Source organism: Poecilia mexicana, unplaced genomic scaffold, assembly GCF_051168715.1.
Source record: "Poecilia mexicana isolate PSO_F unplaced genomic scaffold, ASM5116871v1 scaffold_20, whole genome shotgun sequence".
Taxonomy (NCBI): domain Eukaryota; kingdom Metazoa; phylum Chordata; class Actinopteri; order Cyprinodontiformes; family Poeciliidae; genus Poecilia; species Poecilia mexicana.
Window position 1 is genome coordinate 10,418,815 of NW_028263389.1, and position 19,715 is coordinate 10,438,529.

The 19,715-nt window shown below is 37.2% G+C and overlaps 1 protein-coding gene across 1 annotated transcript; it reads right to left on the minus strand.

The window, feature by feature from the left end:
- Positions 1–3,953: 3,953 nt before the first annotated feature.
- Positions 3,954–14,150, minus strand: socs6a (suppressor of cytokine signaling 6a). Its single transcript, XM_015000196.2, has 3 exons — positions 13,744–14,150; positions 13,255–13,317; positions 3,954–9,405 (listed from the first exon to the last, which is right to left on the minus strand). Exon 3 carries the CDS (start codon positions 9,277–9,279, stop codon positions 7,672–7,674), a length of 1,608 nt encoding a protein of 535 aa, XP_014855682.2. The 5' UTR covers positions 9,280–9,405; positions 13,255–13,317; positions 13,744–14,150; the 3' UTR covers positions 3,954–7,671.
- Positions 14,151–19,715: the final 5,565 nt, after the last annotated feature.

Genomic DNA, 19,715 nt, shown 5'->3' on the forward strand with positions numbered 1-19,715 from the left:
TATGCACTAAAAGAAATACATAAACACATTCAAGCTGTTCACCTTTTGAGATTTAAATGACCTTGTAAAATGATTTTTAAAAAAAGGCATCCAGAAGTCGAATCAGTCGAACAACAAATATTAGTACATTCCACCTGAATCGCACAGCTTTGCAGCTCCTCCACAGTTACAGTAGGTCACTTCCAGGTGCAACTAAAAAAAAAAAAAAAAAGTTGAACTACTGTGTAAAAAGCTCATTAAAAATAACTCCTTTCAAGTTTGTGAAAACTCATATGTAACTTTTGTTTCACAGAGTGAAATATTTCAAGCCTTTATTTCTTCGGCTTTTGATAATTATGTCTTAGTGAAGATGAGAACCAAAAACTCGGCGTCCCAGGTAGCGAGAATATTACATAAGATCAATGAAACGGTTATTTTAAGCAGAAATGTCAAGCTTCTGAAAACTATGTTCATTTCTAAGAACACGTGAAGCGGCCTTTTTCTCACCTTCCTCTAACACCCCGTAGATTCTCTGCAGGCCTCAGGTCAGGTGAGTTTGCTTAACACAAGGAGTCCAACATTTGCAGTGCATTTGTAGAATCCGTCTGTTTGTAACAGGTTTTGATAGCGCCAATTTGAGCCTCAGTGCACTTCTTATGATTCTACCACAAATTATCCAATAGTTTTTGTTTGAAAATCTTCTCAAATCTGCAATTATCTTTGTTGTCAGTGACAAAAATGTTGAGCTATTTCACAACATTGTATTTTCTTTATATGCCTCTTTGATCAACGCTTTAATTTTTTAGGGAAGGAGTTTTATGGATAACTGCAAGTGAAATAAGCTTAATACTAACGCGTCTTTTTTTTTCATAGGAGCAGCAGATGGCATGAATCGAGGGGTGTGAAAAATATAAAAATGATCGCTGCAAACCAACATTGCTAAATTTAAAACTTTAGGGATGCTTGCAGAAAGTGATGAAGTTGTGAAAAAAGAACTTATGTATCTGAGCAAGTCATTGCAATGACATAAATTGGAAACTTAACTTAAATATTAACAAATTTATTGACTGAATATAATTGATAAACACCAAATATATGATTTGTTTTGTGTAAATTTGACACCTTCCCCTACCTTTTCAGGGTGATGTTAAAAACTTCGAGACTTGACAATTCACGGTTCTTTTCACTACCAGTCTAGTGCTTTTAAACCTAGCATTTTTGCAGAATAACAGATTAATCTTTTGTTTCAAGCTGATGTCCATTGGGTGGTAATTAAAGGAATGTTGCTTTGTACAGCCTAAACAGATCTAGAGAAGGTGGTGTGGTCAGCATCTGTTATCAGTATTACTGTTATTACTGTTTTGGTTAAATATGCAGAAGGTAACTATATATATATATATATATATATATATATATATATATATATATATATATATATATATATAGATGTAGTCATAGATTTACTTTATGTATCATGCATAATAATTCAAATTAAAGTGTAATAAAAAGCCCCCTTTACTGCACCCCCTTAAAATTCTGGCTAACATGCTCTTTTTTTTTTTTTGCTGTCATTTATGTTCTTAATGAATGATGGATTAGGTCAGCTGGTGCAACATAACAAGCAACAACAACAACAACAAAAAACCCTACAAGTACATTTTCCTTTGTTTTACCTTTTAATAAACTCTTTAACTGTACTTGAGCCAATCAGTGCACACGGGTCTATAAAAAAAAAAAAGCTTTGTTAATTGCAGTTGTGCTCTCCAAAATCCTGCAGAGGCCATCCACTCTCTGGCTCATTTTTAATATTACAGCATTCACTCTAAGCCAGAGTATAAGTAATAACTAATTATTTGCATTTGGTAAAATGGATTCAGGCTATCACATTGCTGGGGGAATTTTAATTTGTCCCTATATGTAAAGCCTTAGAATTTAAACGAGATGTACTATCTATTTAACAAGCCTCAATAAGTGTTAATAGCTGACATTTTTCTTCTGCCGTTTCGATATTTCACTCAGAAACACACGTAGCGACAACGTGTCCTCCAAACAGCCACACAGAAGCGAAGCACTGAAGGGAGGCAACATTAAGTGGAAGAAGCAGCAAGGTTAGAGGGACAAACATCACATTATCTAGACAAAATTCAACACTGAAAAGATGGCGTGTCACCTCATGTCAAGTTCATCTCTTTGAAAGCAAACCCTTCCCAGTTAAACTGAGAGCACGGTAAAAAAAAAAAAGAAAGAAAAAAAAAGAGTTTGAAAAGTTGCAAATTAGAAAAAAAAGTAAACAGCAAAAACAGAGAGGAGTCCTTTTGTGATGATGAAGGCATCTCAATATGACATGCAACCACCAGTGCGTGCCATGAATAAATCATACTGAACCGGGCAGAGAGAGTAAACAGTTATGCATCTTCACCTCAGATGCCTGGAGAGGCCTGTCAGACAAAGAAGTTAACAAAGTCTACCTCCTCATCAGCATGCAAAGCACATTTCAGTGAACCAAAGTCCAATCCTGACACCACGCTCACAAACCTTCTCCGCCGTTTCTCCGAAGATCTCACACTTTCAACAGGCAAGTTAAAGAAAAGCGTGGCAACACTGCGGCTCGTTTTTGCCCTGCGTCGGCTCCACTCTGATGTGTTTAAAGAGCACCCAGATTGCCTCTGTAACTTACACAGCCAGAGCTCAAGGTTTAGCTGCCAATTTGTACTTACTGCAGATAGACTCGTTCAGACCTCCATAATATCACCTGTTAACACAGCTGCAGGCATGACTCGGCTCCTAACGGGTGTTGCTGCATCCAAGCTTTGCTCTGATGCAAACCGTCTCTAGACTCTCCTGTGAATGTAAAATTGCAGTTGGATCTCAATAAAATTAGCATATTGTCAAAAAGGGTATTTCAGTCGTCGAAGTGAAAAACTGAAGCTTTTAGAGATTCAGTGTGTGATCAACATTGTTAATGTTGATCACACACATAAATAATGTATATTTTAAGCATTTCTTTCAGTTAATTATGTCTACAGCTAATAAAAAAAACTCATGTTTCTCAGAAATGGTATTACATAAGGTCAACAAAAAGGATTTTAATATAGAAACGTCTGCTTGCTGAAAAGTATCCATTTAATGCAGAGTACATTCACTCTGAGGCTTTAGGGAAGGCAGGGTTCTTTTAAAGCAGCGTTCAGCTCGTCTAAATTGCTGAGTCTGGCGTGTCGCATTTTGCTTTTGACGATACTCGACACTCTGCGGGGTTTTGTTCAGGCAAATTTGTTGGGCATTCCAGCACAATAACACCAGGGTCATTAAAAGTAGGTATTGGTGCTTTTGGCAGTGTAGCCAGATGCCAATTTTTCTGCTAATAGAAGATCATAATCATAAAAGAGTTTGTCAGCAGATGAAAGTTGTAAAAGTTCCCTGGTAAACCACAGCACTGATTTTTGGACTTCATAAAATGCAGTGGGTCAACACCGGGAAACACCAGCTTCCTCGGGGACTTTTCATTTTGTCTTCACTTTTCCTCTGGACTCTGGGAACTTGTCTTACTGAAATGCAGAATTCCACTTTCTTTGAAAAGATGAATTCTTGGACCACTGGCCGTTTGTCCGTTCCCGTTTCTGATTTGCCCGGTATGGACGCTTCTGATGTCATCGCTGCTTCAGGAGTGGCGAAACACAATGATTGTGACAAAACCTTGAAAATCTTAGCCGAACTCTTCAATGAGGTTTACGTCACAAATCTCTCATATCTGTGTTGTTTCCATCATACTTTTTCTCCCCTCCACTAAACTTTCAGTTAACTAGATAGAAAAAAAACAATACTTAGATTTATTTTTTTTAATTCAAAACAGAATAGTTATCTCAGTAATTCAATTGTTTCTGTTAGAAAAAAAAACATGAGTATGCATGATTTTTGACAGTTATTGATGTATACATGTAAATAATAATTTTATTAAGACTACACACAATTCCTCCTTTTTTTTTAGAATATAGTTTTTATTTATAATTTATAATCGGCAGATACAAAAAACTCTAACTGTATCCAAAATGTGCAATAAATCATTGATTTTTTTTTTTCTCCAAAAGAAAATACAAAAAGACTATCTACTTTGGAAAGTTGACAACCAATGTAAACTGGAGTGAACTGGTAATTCTACAGAGGCTCTACTAATTAATACTAATTCTCTTTTAACCGACTACAGTCATTAACAAATTGCAAGTTTTGCTTTGCTCTCCCAAGATGACAACCGAGTCATTACGTGTACATACATCTAGAGTGGCAACATTCTAGTTCCACCATTGTTAAATACAAGAAAGGCAATAATATCCCAAAGCAGCACGAATGTGTAGAACACATTAAAGGAATTATCAAAATTGTACCAAGATGTTAATGTGAGGAAAAGAAAGTGGAAGGTTTTGTACAAACATCTTGTCATAAACAATTACCTTCAATGACTGAGATGCACAAAGGAAAAAGAGAGAGAGAAAAGAAAGAAACTGGAGTATGTTAAGTGCTTAACAGCTGTTACTAATTCAAATCAGCAGTCTGAACAAGCGTCAACCTCTGGAATCGAACAATGAAGGCTTTAATGCACAAGCATACCGTCTGAAAAGGATTTGCGTGTCGAAATCAAATGATTATTTCAAAATTAAAATGGAATTATAATTAAGATGGATTAAACACTGTATAAGAAAAAGAGACTAACATTTTGTCTTCACATTTTGACTGAAAAACATCCTCACATACACAAAAGGGTAAAAAGAAATTTACATCCACATTCTTGCTATGATCCCATATCTTAACAGCCAATTAGGAATAGCTTTGAAATTATGCTGGCATGTGACCCCCCCATCCCCCCAAAGAAAAAAAAAAAAAAAACAATTTTACTCTTACAGTTATATGAATACATCATGACAAATCTGTGACTTTTCTTTATAAATCACCATCTGAGGGAAAACTTGAGGCAAAGAGAGGTTCAATGAATGTTCAAGTGCAAATTATGTGTCATTGTAGTCCTTATGTTCCCCATGCTTTCAGAAACGGGTCTGCAGGCAGATAACAGGATACCTCAAACAAGCGTACATTCCTTTTGTACGGCCCCATCCCCCAGATGGCAAATGTCTCAAACGACAACAAAAACAACTCAAACAGTTAAAAGAAAAATACATTTCTTGTATATAAAAAAAAACAAACCAAAAAAAAAAAAAACGTCCAGCCAGTTTGTGACATTAAGAAACAAAAACAAACAAACAAAAAAAAAAACATCTCTATACAGCCGAAACACATCTTAAATCCTTCATTCCTGTACAACTCAAAGCTTTAAAACTAAGTGTTTAAACATGCAAACACCGTTCAAAGATCCTATCTAGTTTCCACTGTGCTTCCTCAGACAACGTCTCCAGCTAACTACAACTAAAACTACACCCTAAAGACCTACCAAAGTTGCCAAAGACCATTTCGCAATACTTTTAAGGACACTGATGTTAAAAAAAGATGACCATTCATATTGTGAGGAGACAATTCCCTGTCAATTATCTAAATAAAGCACTTGCGTAGCATACTGTGTGCTCTTCCCTTTATTCTGACGCCATCAGCTCAGGACAACTTGTGGTAGTGCAGCTCTGAAAGGACAGACTCGAGACAATATGAAAAACAGCAAAAAAAAATAAATAAATAAAACTCTTCATTTTAGAACACCAACGTTGGCATACAGGTTTGATTCAACTTTTATCACACCCCAAGACCCTGACAACCCTTCCAAGGTGGAGAAGACTCCTTGACCAATGTTTCCCAAATCTGTATTTCCCAAAGCCCTGCACCATCTTTCCTAGGTCCATGTCTTCTTTCCAGCATAATGTTACCACTAGTACTACAAATAGATTAGAGATGCACCGAGAAGTCAGCAAATCCCCCGATATTCTGGTTCTGGAAACTAAATGGCCAGAAATGCAAATTTAGATTTTTCTGATCAGCTGAAATATACCCAAGCGTAACCAGATGGTGTTAACCACAGTGATCGGTGTGGAAGTCATTGCTGATGGAAGAAGGTGTTCAAAAAGAAGCAACAGGAAGCACAGAGATGCTACTGGTTGATTAGCAGGAAACAGTCAGTTGCAGAACATGTCGAACCATGTTCACTAAAAATCATGGAGAGCAAGATAAAAGCAAAACTGCTTTAACTTTTTTTTTTTTTTTGCTTCCATCTGTCATGGAACTTGTTGAATCTATAAATCATGGCAGCCTTTCATAACTCTGAAGATCTTACATTGTCTTGATCCAGACCGTTATGCTACCTGTGCTCATTTCTACTAACAGGCTAAAGGCAATTTAAACTTCAACTCAGTAATACCGTTTTAAAATTATTAGTAAAACCCTGTTGTACAAAGATGATTCTCTCTGTCACAAACACAATGTGGTATCACCTCTTTTACTAAAAAAATACTTATTACCCCTCATGGCAGGAAAGCTAGGAGGGTGGGAGGAAGTGTTTGAAAGCTCTTCTAGCTGTTCTTACTTTTTCCTCTATTTTAGTACTTAGACATAATCAGCGGACAAAAGCTTTCGAAAAACCACCAATTGGAAATTGATTATTCTCGGTGCATCTCTAAAGGTAACTTAGTCGAGATTTCACATGTCTTTAAGTTGCAGAATGTTCAACACCTTCTCCCATGTAGTCTGACCATCTTAAAGCCTTTACTACATGCAGACAACACAAGCATTAGTGAAAAAAACATAAACCTGCAGTGGAGATTTTGCAAGATTTCAAATGCACAATTGTCATTTTAATGTTACATTTTTTTTTTTTTTTTTAGTCCATACATTTAGTTGATGCCATTTCTAGAAAAAAGCACCTGCATCCAGCATTAGAAGTACCATTAGGCTTGAAAAATGCATAATGACAAAATGCAGCCTTACAATTTTAAAGCTAATTCTCAGCCCCAGCTATTGAAAACATCCTAGTGGCTGACAAAATCTGAACATCTTTTGCTGTTCAGCTTTACACAGTTTGTCCTTGGCTTAGTACTTTAGTTAGCCTAAGAATTTATGACAAACACATATTAATGTCATTTAATATCTATGTTTGTACATCAGACTTTAACATTGTTATTCTAAATGCAAAGTTTCACTATCCAAAATCTTAAGTTGCAATTTGATCATGCCTAAAGTAGAAAAAAAAAGACATTTCAACATCTAGAAAACTGATAGGCAAAAGATGTGCAAAAGTAGTCAGCCTGCAGAGATGAAAAACCAATTGTAGCAAACATTCATATCTGTAATGTACAATCCAGTTGATAATGCAACACATTTTCAATTCAAAGAGGAACTTTATTTTCCCCCACTTGCTCAACTTTACTGCGTATAATTAAGAAACTTCTATGTTCACAGCCAAACAGCATACATCCATCACAACTGCCAAATGTCTGCTCTTCATTGTTTCCAACTAAGCTTACTTTGCTTTTCACCTCAGCCACATTTTTGCAATAGAGTAAGTATTACTAGATGCAGAACCTTCTGAACACCAGAAAAATAAAACCTCACAGAAGAGTGGAATGGACAACGACGGGATCACTTAAACATAAATCAGGAGCTACCAGAACCGGTCGTCTCAAACTGTGGTTGTCTGTAAACCTTGTGTAAAAATCTTAACTGAACACAAAAGTGCAAACTGCTACCACTGCCCTGTCTGTGTCCTCAGTAGTGCTTCTCCTGTAGGTAATCTTTCATCTTGTTGGGTAAGGGCAGTTTCTGGATGAGGTCTATCCTTGTGTATTGCCTAATGACAAAGCGGCAAAGATACTGCAGGGAGCGCACTTGCATAAACCGAGATACTGGGTTGGTTAGTCTGACAGGGTAGGTTGCAGACCCTGGAAGGCGAGACCTGGAATAACAAAAGGCTCCGTTTTCTGAGTCTCTGATGGAGTGTTCAATTAAATCAACGATTGATGTGTGACCCTCGACATCAGGCTGCTCGTAGAAGCTGAAGCGTCCGTTGGAGTGTTCGATGCGTGTGTGAAGGGTTTTGCTCTGCGATCGGAAGCTCAGGCTGAGCAGGTACCTGTCGTCTGAGCTGTCTCTGACCAGGAACGAACCATCGGCCAAGTTGATCAGCTTCTCTTCCGCCTCCCACCGTGTGATTGGACCCCAGTACCAGCCCTGCCTTGCGAGCTTCTTAAGCTCCTCGGTCAGACTGGTCACGACCATCGGCCCGCTGCTCTGGACTGAATCGTACACTCGACTGACTCCAGGAGCTGAATTTGGGTCAAAGTTGAGGTGGTGTCTTACCCTCTCAGCTACCTGGCTGTCTGTAGAGCTGAAGCTGGAAAAAGTCCTAGGGATGTGTCCGTTACTTGTCATGGGTGGCAGAAGGGGGCTGAGGGGAGGTGGGACTTCCACCCGAGAGCTTTGGAGCACCATACCAGCAGAACCTAAAAGAATACTATTAACTGAGGTTTCCATAAAGAGGTCCGCAGGCATCCCATTAACCAGTTCATGCTCCTCCTGTCCCTGCTCGGTGTGGAGGGACCTGCTATCTGCCTCTGTCACTACTTCCATGGGAGTAGAACCATCGAGGCAAAAGGAGTGGGACCCTTCTGGGTACATTCCATCATCTGAAGGCATTGTGTACTGGATATAGTCCTGGGGCGTCAACCCCAGCTCCACAGGCACATCATTTTCGTCGATGTTTAGATGCAGCTCACCATTTTGTGGTTGTTGGAGATACTTTATGGACTCTGCTTGATCCTGAAAGAGCCCTTCCATCTGGAAGTTATGAAATTCTTTATGAACACCATTTAAGTTGGGACTCGCACAAGGAGAGTGGACCATGGCTTTAACCTTTACCTCCATCTTGATGCACGCTTCGTCCGAGTTGACCGGTCGCAGAGGCCACGGCGAGGGGCTGTAATGGTGACTCCGCAAGGATGCGGATCTGAGGGGTCTCTGGGCTTTTACTTCATTGCTGATGGGCACAGAAGACGACGAAAAGTTGTCATCGTCATCTGTCGAACACAAAGCTGAAGAGCCACCTTTTGCTTTTGCCTTTTGTTTGGCAGACAGCCTCCTCTTTAACGAACCCATTAGGCCCTCACTCTTTGATCGACTTTTATTTTGGCCTCCTTTCTCGTCCTCACAACCAAGATCACACCCTGAAAGGTCTTTGGTGTAGCACCCTCCAAAAAGTGATTCCTCCTTAGAAAACTCTGTTGTCACTGAAGGCTGCTGGAGCATGACAAAGTCACCCTCTTCTTTGCCCTTTATGCTGAGGGACTTGCGGATCGTCTTAAGGCTTATCTTCTTCATTCTGACAGGCCCTCCAATGTGGGGGCATGGGACGGCTCTCCTGATATCCTGATGAAAGCACTATCCACAATGTCCTTCCATCAGGCCACATGAAACAAGTCATCCATACAGTGGATCCAAAAATCCCTGAAGACAGAAAAAGACACATCTTAGTCGGTTTGATAATAATAGATTCTAAAGTAATACATTTTCTGGTTACATATTTTTTCGTTTCCTTTTATAATTAATAACAGAAATATCATTTCAAAGTTCACAAAAAAACAAGATTTGGAGCACTCGCATAATTTCCCTAAGGTGCCAGAGATACTTTGCTACGTAAGATAAGATTACTTTCAAAACCAAGTGAAATAATGCTTTAGAATATTTCTATCCATATCATGGTTAAACTATTGGCAATAAAGTCTATGTAGTTGAATAAGATAAAGACTTTTTTTCCCCACCTGTTATTGTAAAGTATACATTCACTATTAAGCAGTTAGATTTGATGCAACACAGATCAGATGACCTCTCAAAAAAGAAGGTTGGATCACAAATAAATTATATAAGGTCAACATTGTAGGTATTATAATGACAAAGAGTAAAGGGAGAAAAATATGGTATTTCACTCTACTCACACTGTGTGGTTTTCTAACATTACACAACTTTACTGCGTGGTATTTTCAAATATTGTCCCTCAGTGGGGAAATTCAGATGTGTCACCAGCAAAGTTACAGGAAAGTCAAAAAATGTTGATTTACACAAAACTCAAAATACAAAGGCAAAAGTTAATTATCGAAATTATTAAAATATTGAAAGGCTTTCAGTAGGGGTGCACCGATTGCAGTTTTCTGGCTGATCACCGATCTTAAAAAAAGGTTTACCTGATGATTCTAATTTGGGCAAATTCAGATTCTCTTTCTATAACAGTGTCAGAAGTGTCAGTGCCAATAACACTTAAAAATACAATTGTATATATTCTTACATTAAATACACTTATGATCATTTTTCCCCCTTGCTTTCTTTTCTTAAAAAGACATTTCAAATTAATGAGAATATTTTTTTAAAATTAAGTTTATTTCAATCATTCCTCCTGCAAAAAATGATTCAAAATCAAATCAATAGAAGCTGTAAATCACGCTTGTCAAACTAGAAAACCCAGTACTTGTTGCCCAAACCACTAAATTATCAAAACTTTCATTTTTTACTGAAAAAAATGAGGCGACAGAGCTGATTTTCAGACCTTTGCAGAGGTAGATAAGATTTGTGAACAAAATTGGTTTCACATGCAAGCATCGACGATCACTGATCATTCAAAATTAAGGAAATTGGGGCGATCGATGCATGAATGACTGTAATCCAAGGATTTTGATTTTTTTTTTCCCTGCCTGCATTGACATTCTGTCATTATTAAAAACATGATATCAATCTATAAAAACAGGACTTTTTTTTTCTTAAAATCAAAGTTTAACTGCAAAATAAAGGTGGGGGTCACAAGCAATTTATCATTTGCTAAAATAAGGAGACAGACAGAAAATGTTATGGGTCTAGTCAGAGATGAAAAGAACAGGTTATCCACATGGAGTGGGAAGACTGTAACCAACAGCAAATGCACAAAGCCACAAAACAAGCATTTATGGTAAGAGCTGCTAAAACCCTCACATTGCCTATCTGAACACTCATGGAAAAACTTAGATGAAGCTTAGATTGAGAAATTAAGCCAGAGAGTTTAAAGAAAAAAAATCTTACTGTGGCATTTTTGCCCAAAGAATTGGCAGAAATCCCCACAAATAAAAACAACTTCACCACAATTAGTAACTATGTTACCTTCAGTTGTTATAAAAATGCTGGATATGTCGATGTCGAACATGACTTCAAAGAAATGTGATGCCTTGATATTGACCTACTCTTTTCAACACTCAGCAAGTCATCAGAACAATGCTCCTTTATGATGCCGTTTACAGCCGTTTTTAGGAGCATTTAACTGAGAAGTTGTTGGTAAGCTCAACAGACCCGCACCAGGTGTTTGCTAATTGCTGCTGTCGCTAGTCTGGAGGAACTGAGTGGTGAAACCGTTGGTAGTTTTGCTCTGTGATGCTGAGTCTTGGCTGGGAACCGCAGTTCAGAGAGGGAGCTTTGCGTAAACAGGCGCCACTTTGTGAGAGCAACTTTTAGACACCCCAAAATGGCTGCCACAGGATATTCAAGGACTCCACAAACAAGCATGAAAGAATCAAAGCAAACACTCCAGGTATGTTTTTGTTGAAGTAATACAATTGCATAGAGCTCGAAAACTTAATTTTACAAAACCAACCCCTCCCCATGCTTTAAACATGTAAAAATGTATATGGGAGATGAGTAAAACATTTCCTTTTACTGAATACTCTTCAAATGATTAGGTATGTTAATGCAATAAGCTGACTTTACTTATAAAATTGTTTTACTAATTGACCTAATAAATTTAACAGCATTGCACTGTATTAAGTTAAAGATTCAACTGGAATGGTAAAGGTATATAGCACATTTTCAGCAACAAGGCAATACCAAGTGCTTTACAGGATTTAAAAGGAAATGCAAACACACATTCCATGTAGTTGCAGAATGTGTGTAACTTCATTTGAATCAATCTATATGCTTGGATTGTCCTACTTTTGTGTTCATGGATAGGATTAGTTTGTTTGGACATGAATATAAAAACAACGTAGTCTTGCTTAAACATTAAAATAAATGCCAATCATCATGTTTCACTTTCCAAATCAGATCACCTGGATTCAGCAATAAAATATTATAATCTGTTCATCTATAGTTCCAAAAAGAACTCTTGCCCTGTATGATGAGTTAAACCCGCTGTACTGCGGAGAGATGCGCAACAAACAGGAGATTTAATTCAATGCTGCTAATGTGGCTTTAGTAGCTCTTTCATTTTGTGTCTCTTAGAGTTTTTAACAAAGGGACACAGAAACTATTTTGGTTGGTCGAGTTTCTGGACGAGTTTTTCAGATGTCCGGTGGCCACGCACATTAACTCTGACTAAGTGGACAAAGCATTTGATATGGTTTGGTGCTTAGTGTAACCGTAAAAATAATACTAGTAATAATAATATTATAATATAAAATCAGCGTGATGTGTGACTGCGAGGAGAGCGCGAAAGCTCCTCACCGGGTTAAACCTGCACGATGAGTGATTAGCACTGGGTCGTTAACCACTAACGCACTGGCCAACCGGGAACATAGACATAAACTTCACAGGGAAGACAAAGCCAAACGCTGGGCAGCGTGTTGAGATGTAAATGCTGCATAATGTTTTGTTCACAAATATACATCATTCTCACCGCTCGCTCAAAGCACCACTGAAAGAGCGACTACAAGTTATTCCTGCGGTTCATGTAGAGCTGCGTAACCAGAGCTAACGCGGCAGGGGTTAAACTCTTATCTAGAGTTCTCCAAAGGTTCATAATTCCTCACAGTAAGTTGATGTAAATATCCATACACGTCAGCCTGTGTCCAGTTTGAGTGAAAGGAGGCATGTGCAATCCCGCTGAGGTAAAACAGCAGCAGCGCGCGAGGCAAAGCGCAGAGGCAAAGCGCAGAGGCGCCAGCTGTGTGATTAGTCCGCGCACTGTCGGCTTCAAATGCATAAACTATAAACCTATCTATTATAAACCTATCCTTTAGGAATAAATCTGCTCTGCTAGTGAAATGCTAAGAGCAACAGAGACGCTTGCAGCCTGGCTTTAAAAAAAAAAGCGGTTTGATTTTTTTTTATTATTATTATTATTATTATTATTATTATTATTTTTCTAGAAACATAAACAAGCTATGCTTAGCCTGGTGGCAGAGCTAGTAAAGCATGGTAGGCTGCCAGGCTTATAATACAGTGGGGGAATCCCTGTATGTTTTTTCAACATTCAGAATTGTTTTCGTAAATCAGGACCACGTAAAGCTCTCAAACAGAGCTTTTTGATGATCAAGATAATCAAGCTGCAATCTGATTACTCACCATTATCTGCAGGAAAATGATGAGTCAGTTGGGTCAAATTCCACTTCCACCACCTTTCATTTACTGTTGAAATGAGCAAAAGCAAGTTGATATGCAAAGGTCTGCCGATAAAATTCACAAATAAAAGGCACTATGAAAAAAAAAAACACAACACCTAAAGATATGCAAAAGTCATGAACGCCTTGTGCTAAACACTAAAATTAGCCAGGTATGCCCTGACCTGGAAAGGCCTACGGACACAAGAGCATGCTTGGAGGTTAGCTACGTGTTAGCATTCTACTTTTATGCTTTAAGTGTGAATACTCCGAATCCGTTCTGTCGCTTTTTAATATAAAGATATCACATTTCTCCTAAAAATATCCAACAGAGACGCCCATTATGTCATAAATGTTAAGACTGCGTGGAAGCCAACACGAAACTGCTGTTAGCAGACCTGTGAAAAGTATACGTTTAAACTTGTCTAAGGAAGAATACAACACTGTTCCTTACCTTGTCGCTCCCAGCTTTATTTTTGTCGTAAGCAGTGTATTAATGTTTAGTTATCTGTCAGTGAAAACTCACTGGCAAAAGATATGCTCCTAGGCGATTGTTGGCTAACGTTAGCGTAGCTACTGCTACCTTACTACCTAAGTCAGTTAGCTTTGTTAGCGTTTTATGTCGAAAACATCACCGCCACCGTCCCTTTAGTTCACTTCTGTGGAAAAATAAAGCACAAAAACACAAACATGGCCGGACTTAGTAATTTTCTTTACACACGGGTACTATTGGCGGCTAACAACGGCATAATTAATGGTACATCTTTTAACCTAGGTCAGCTAACTCTTTATAGCTCACGGCCTCTTCCTTTCTTCCTTTGTTGCCTGTTGAATTGTGGGAGCTGAGTCGGTGTGTGTACACATGCAGCGAATCAAAAGGCAGCAATCGCCACATCCTGCAGGCAGGCGCAGTGGAAACATCAATCCCATAATAATAATAATAATAATTTGATTCGTATTCATTTAGTTGGGTTCAAGATAAAATTCTTATTTGGCCTATCTATTCATGATGTGTCAGTAAAAAGAAAATTAAAAAGAAAGATTTCAATCAACATCAACCAGCTGCAAATAATAATGTTTTCTGTAATATCTTCTTAAATTATTATAGTTACCACTCGAAATCAATTAACAATCTAATTTAGTCAGTTTAAAGTCACTTTTTGTGTGAAAGTATGAAACAATATTTACTTATGTGGTACTAAATATAAAAACATTTGAGGGCCAGCAATCCGCTTTATGCTAAACCTATAACTAAAATCTCTTAAGGACTTACCTTGTGCTTGTAGCCCTATTTGACTCACTAAAACAGGGTTGCCATGTTAAATACCTGGAAATAATGATTTTATTTTGACATATTTTGAAACCCATCCAAACGAATGATTGACATTTAAATTATTCAACTTCCAATGACTTAGCACTTCTAGAGCAGGAACCAGAAGGTAGATTTGGTAGTACCACAAATCAAGCCATCCAGTACAGAAGAGCCAGCTCATTGGGTCAATATCCAGTGGTTCACTTTTATCTCAAGTACAAGGGACACTCTTTTGAAGATATAAGGCTATCTATGTTAAACATTAAAAAACAACAATAAACAGATGTGACTTATGGGTTCATCTTTCTAACACCTACAGTGCAGCCTTCATTAATATTCCCAGTCGACTCAATCAGACCTTGAGACATGATGGAAACAATTCACTTGACATCATTAGGTGACATGTTTGGGTCATTAAGTGACAATAAGCCAAAAACTGAATCAAATGCATTGTAAAACCCGGTGAGTCATGGGATTTTGGCAGCCACGTATGCAACCTGAATAGCCCTATTGTTTGTTCTGACTGCATCATATATCATATATTAATACCTCAAGATATGTTTTGAAATTAGTAGGGTTTTAAATGAGAGATGAAACCTCTTCAAGTATATGGAATTTCCTACAAACACAAAAAGTCTCTGCAATGTATCATTGTCACATCCATTTATGACTTTCTTAAACACTGATGTAAACCCATTTAGTTTATAGTACTTACCAGACTTTAACAAGTAAAACTAGCACTATTTCACCATATCTTCACTAAAATAAAGGAAAACGGTAAAATGGTTAAAAAAGTAAAAAAGTAGCCATCAAAGACAATACTCAAGTAAGAGTAAAACATTATTCTGCAAAAAAAAGTCACTTAATTATTGAGTAGCTGATAATAACATCTGATTCAATATTTTACAATGATATGATCAGTCCAAACAGAAAATATAAAGTTATTTGGAAATTCCAATATTTTAAAGACTACAATGAAAATAAATAACATTTCACACCAGTTATTTTATTTGCTTTATTTGCTTTAGTTGCTCATGCAGCATTGGTTGATAATTTGAGTTTTAGAGCCTAAAAGATCTAAACGATTTACAAATGCATTTGTCTTCTAAAAATTAACATTTACTATTGTCCAAAAAAAACGTAAGATATTTTGCACAAGATAATTAAAATATATTTTAGGAAAGGCTTGCTTCATGGAAGCAAAAGACAAATGATCAAATGATGACTTACAGCATTGTGACTGTTGGAAGACTTAATATGCACAACCGTGAGAACATCTATTTTCCATTTACACTGTGATTATTTGAAACTTGTGGAATAAATCCTCCACTTTATTGTGTTCCTTGTTGAGAAACCAAAGGAGGCAAGCGCTCTGCCCTATATGTCTATTGTCATTCATAAAGCATGGATAAACTTGATTCGATCAAATTTTATTTTAATCTTGGAATGAATCCCAGTGAAGTCGACCAACCCCATGCGGTTAAGCACAGTATCATCATTAGCTGAAGAAACTTGATTTGTCTGTCTAAAATACACAGCTTGAAACGCAAACAACGTTCAGACATTGAGCAAGCTGCTCTTCATGATGGCTTGATTTCATCTTAAAAGTGTCTGCCAATCAGTTGTGATGTTTTGGCCACAGCTTGATAACTCAATTCCCGTGTCATAGTGTTTTTCCCACTGATGTCACCAGGGGAGCTCCGTACAAAGACAAACACAAGCACAGCACGGAGTGGAGACAGAAGTACGGGATGAAAGCTTCCCAAAAAAATAATTTAAGCCTCAACAAGTGTTTATCCGCTGAAACTGAGACCTCTCTATGTTCTGAATCCTCTCAAATCAGACCGTTAATGGATACAAACTAAGACAGGGTTTTCATCACTTGCCTACAAAGAAGGGAAACAAATTTATTAGTGGTGATCGACAGTTCTGTATGTCGGCCTCATGTGGGTTATCTAGAACCTTTGTTACATGAATTTGTTTAAAATATTTTTATGAAATAAATGTATTCTATTTTCTATCATAGTGTTTATAGCTTAGATAAAAGATTAATTACCGTCTAATACTAAAGTATATGATATCATCTTATACAAATATATTTTATTTTGATTCCCTCTGACAGACCAACAGTAAGTGGTCTCTCAGTGTTGTGAATGTGTTTGTGGAAATCAAGACAATTACAGACAGCCCTGAGCATCCTCTTTCTGAGAACACTTTACAACAAGAGTCTTCAGTCAGAGGCTTCTTCAGATTCACTGTAACATTGACTTCTACATTTGTTTTCCCTCTAGGATTAATCAAATATTTTTGAATTTAATTTGAATTGAATTGAATGAAAGTGATACGTAGCTTGCGATATCCCTTACAACTAACTGTTTAGATAGAATATCAATCCGTCAAAATCAATCAGTTGAAGTTTTGTAAAACATCTTCAAAATGTATATTCGCAGATAATATCCAAGATTGAGCTGTTTTGTGAAGAAGAAAGGGTATACATTTCAGTATTTGCCCCAAAGGATAGGAAAGACTCAAGATCATTTTTCATGGATTCATCTGGCTTCTTCTTCTTAGAGACTGGTTTTAAAATGTGATTTTTTGCAATAATACAATTTTATGTGAAAACAAATTATGAAACAAACTACCCCTAAAAACAGCTTCTTCTTTCTGAATCATACTAGATCCACAATGCAATGATGACTCCAAATAGGTGTTGATTTTTTATTTTTTTTGTAAACTGAAGTGTGGAGTCCAAGCAGAAGAAGCAAAAATGTCAAAAAGCACATCGGTTTAGGCGATATCAAGTGGTGTTGATTTTTTTATTTTATAACTTATTGAATGCTCCTTGGTGATCTTCCAGATTTCATTTTGCAATCTTATTTCTCTGCAGCCCACAGCCTTTATTCGGGAAGGTCTCTTAAATTTGCATTCACAAAACCTCAAGATGGCTCTCTAACGACCTGCAAGTGTTTCACACAACGGCAAAACTTGAACTCTGAAATGAAACATTGGTTCCCTAATTAGTGTCACCATTGTTTTAGAAGTGGAATGTGTTTACCGCTGCCTGGCTAATTTGGTCCATATACCAAACATTACATTGTTTTTTCCACGCTGTCAAGTGCATGGCAGTCCTTCCCCAACCTGCTTAGTAGCTGCACACAGACAGGTTCCATGCAAAGACTCTAATTACCAGGCCCTATTAGGGTTGATCAAGCTGCCTCCTCTTGATGTGTCGGCGCAGGAAGGGTGGGCTTGTCGAGTGGGGGTGAGGAAGGAGGGGCTGCAGCTATTAGATATAAAACCAAGGACACTGAGAAGTACAGAATGCAGTGTTTGAACAAGCCAAATTAGACCTGACAAACAAACTTTAGTGTGGTTGATATTTGTTAGTGGAGCGTAAAAAAGGAAGTAAATATGCCGCTGTGGGAATAACCGAGCCTTTCTTATCATGACAGGGTAAACAGATCAAACAGTTTCTAATATCTGGACTGCTTAAACTTTTTATTTAAAAAAAAAACATAAAACTGTTTGTCTGAAAAGGGATTTATGACAGCATATGAGGGCCTAAAAATGCCCGTTTCACCCAAAAATTGACTGAATATTCTGAATAGCAAGTCAAGATGAACAGCGTACACAAAGATTGGGCTACACCGTTTAATGAGATACCACTCCATGTGAGGAAGCTCCTAGTGTTTTCATCTTAATTTCAAATGAACGCTGCATCAGCCATAAATTATTTGCACAATATGTCTGCGCTTGCTACTGCGTGGCTGAGGCCTTTGACTCGACTACTTTGCTGGTGGGAGGTTTGTTGGAGTGGAGCTGTTGTTGGGGGATGTACACCCATCTTCATTTCCTCAACACTCCTAGCAGAGTGTTAAGACTGGTAATGCAGGCATGTCAAGTATGCAGCTTTCTTTCAAAACAGAAGTTTGTAAAAATGACTATGGGGATGCGCTTTATTATTTATGACACTGGTTGTTGAAAAGACAGTTTGTTTGGCCGTAATATACACGTTTCATTTTTACATCATTCTATTTGGGAGATGTGATTTTATTACTATGTAGAGTGTTAAATTCTGGACGGCCAAAAACATTTTATAGTAACAAGGCTTTTGCAATAATGATCACATTTTAGCTCCTTGAAGATATTCTTACACCAACAAAATAAATGAATAAAATTGATATTAGCAGGTGCATACCTTTTATCTGTGCATAGATTTTTAACCACCATTTCTTGAACAGAAATCATGATATTTAAAAGTTAAAAAACATTTAATGAATTGTTAGATTTCAGTAAGTTTTTGAATTGGGCTTAAAGAATTAAAATTGTTCAATTATAGCTAATTAATAACATATATTCTTTCATCTGGTTTGTGCTCCCGCTTTAAAAAAAGCATATATTGTTTGATGTCTATACCTACTTACGCAGCTTCTTAGGAGCCTGGCAGACGGTGTGCACTGTGAACAGGTTGCCAGTCCATCAGAAGGCAGGGCAGAGAATTAAAGAACTAACAGCCAAGCTAGTAACTTTGACTAGCACCAGTATTGTTGCTAAACTAGTCAAAGTTGGACACAAGCCTACACTGTTGTACTCTAATACAGAAACTGCCTTAGCCGCTGTACACCAAGCTAAAGCGCAAACTTTTTAACATAATTCCCAGAAGGTAGCTTGTCAATATATTACAAAAAAAGAACAAAGATTAAGAAGCTCTATTTGTTAGTAACTTTACCTTTAGCATTAGTGCTATTAGTAGTTAGCGAAAACTTTCTTCTTTTTTTTTGTTGCTCCAACACAGAAACTATTGCTTACATATCATAAGAAAATTCTTAACTCTTATTATGCTGACATATTTGTTTTGAAAATAACCCACGTCAACTTTACAAAATTATTGCCTTCTCCTGGACACTATACACAACCAATAGAAATGGATGGGTTTTATTATTATTATTATTATTATTATTATTATTATTATTATTATTAGTAGTAGTAGTAGTAGTAGTAGTAGTAGTAGTAGTAGTATCATTAATTGTTACCAAAATTAGGATTATTACTGAATATTAAATTTAACAAAATTTAATGACTAACATTTTATGACTGTAATGGCTCTTTTCTCT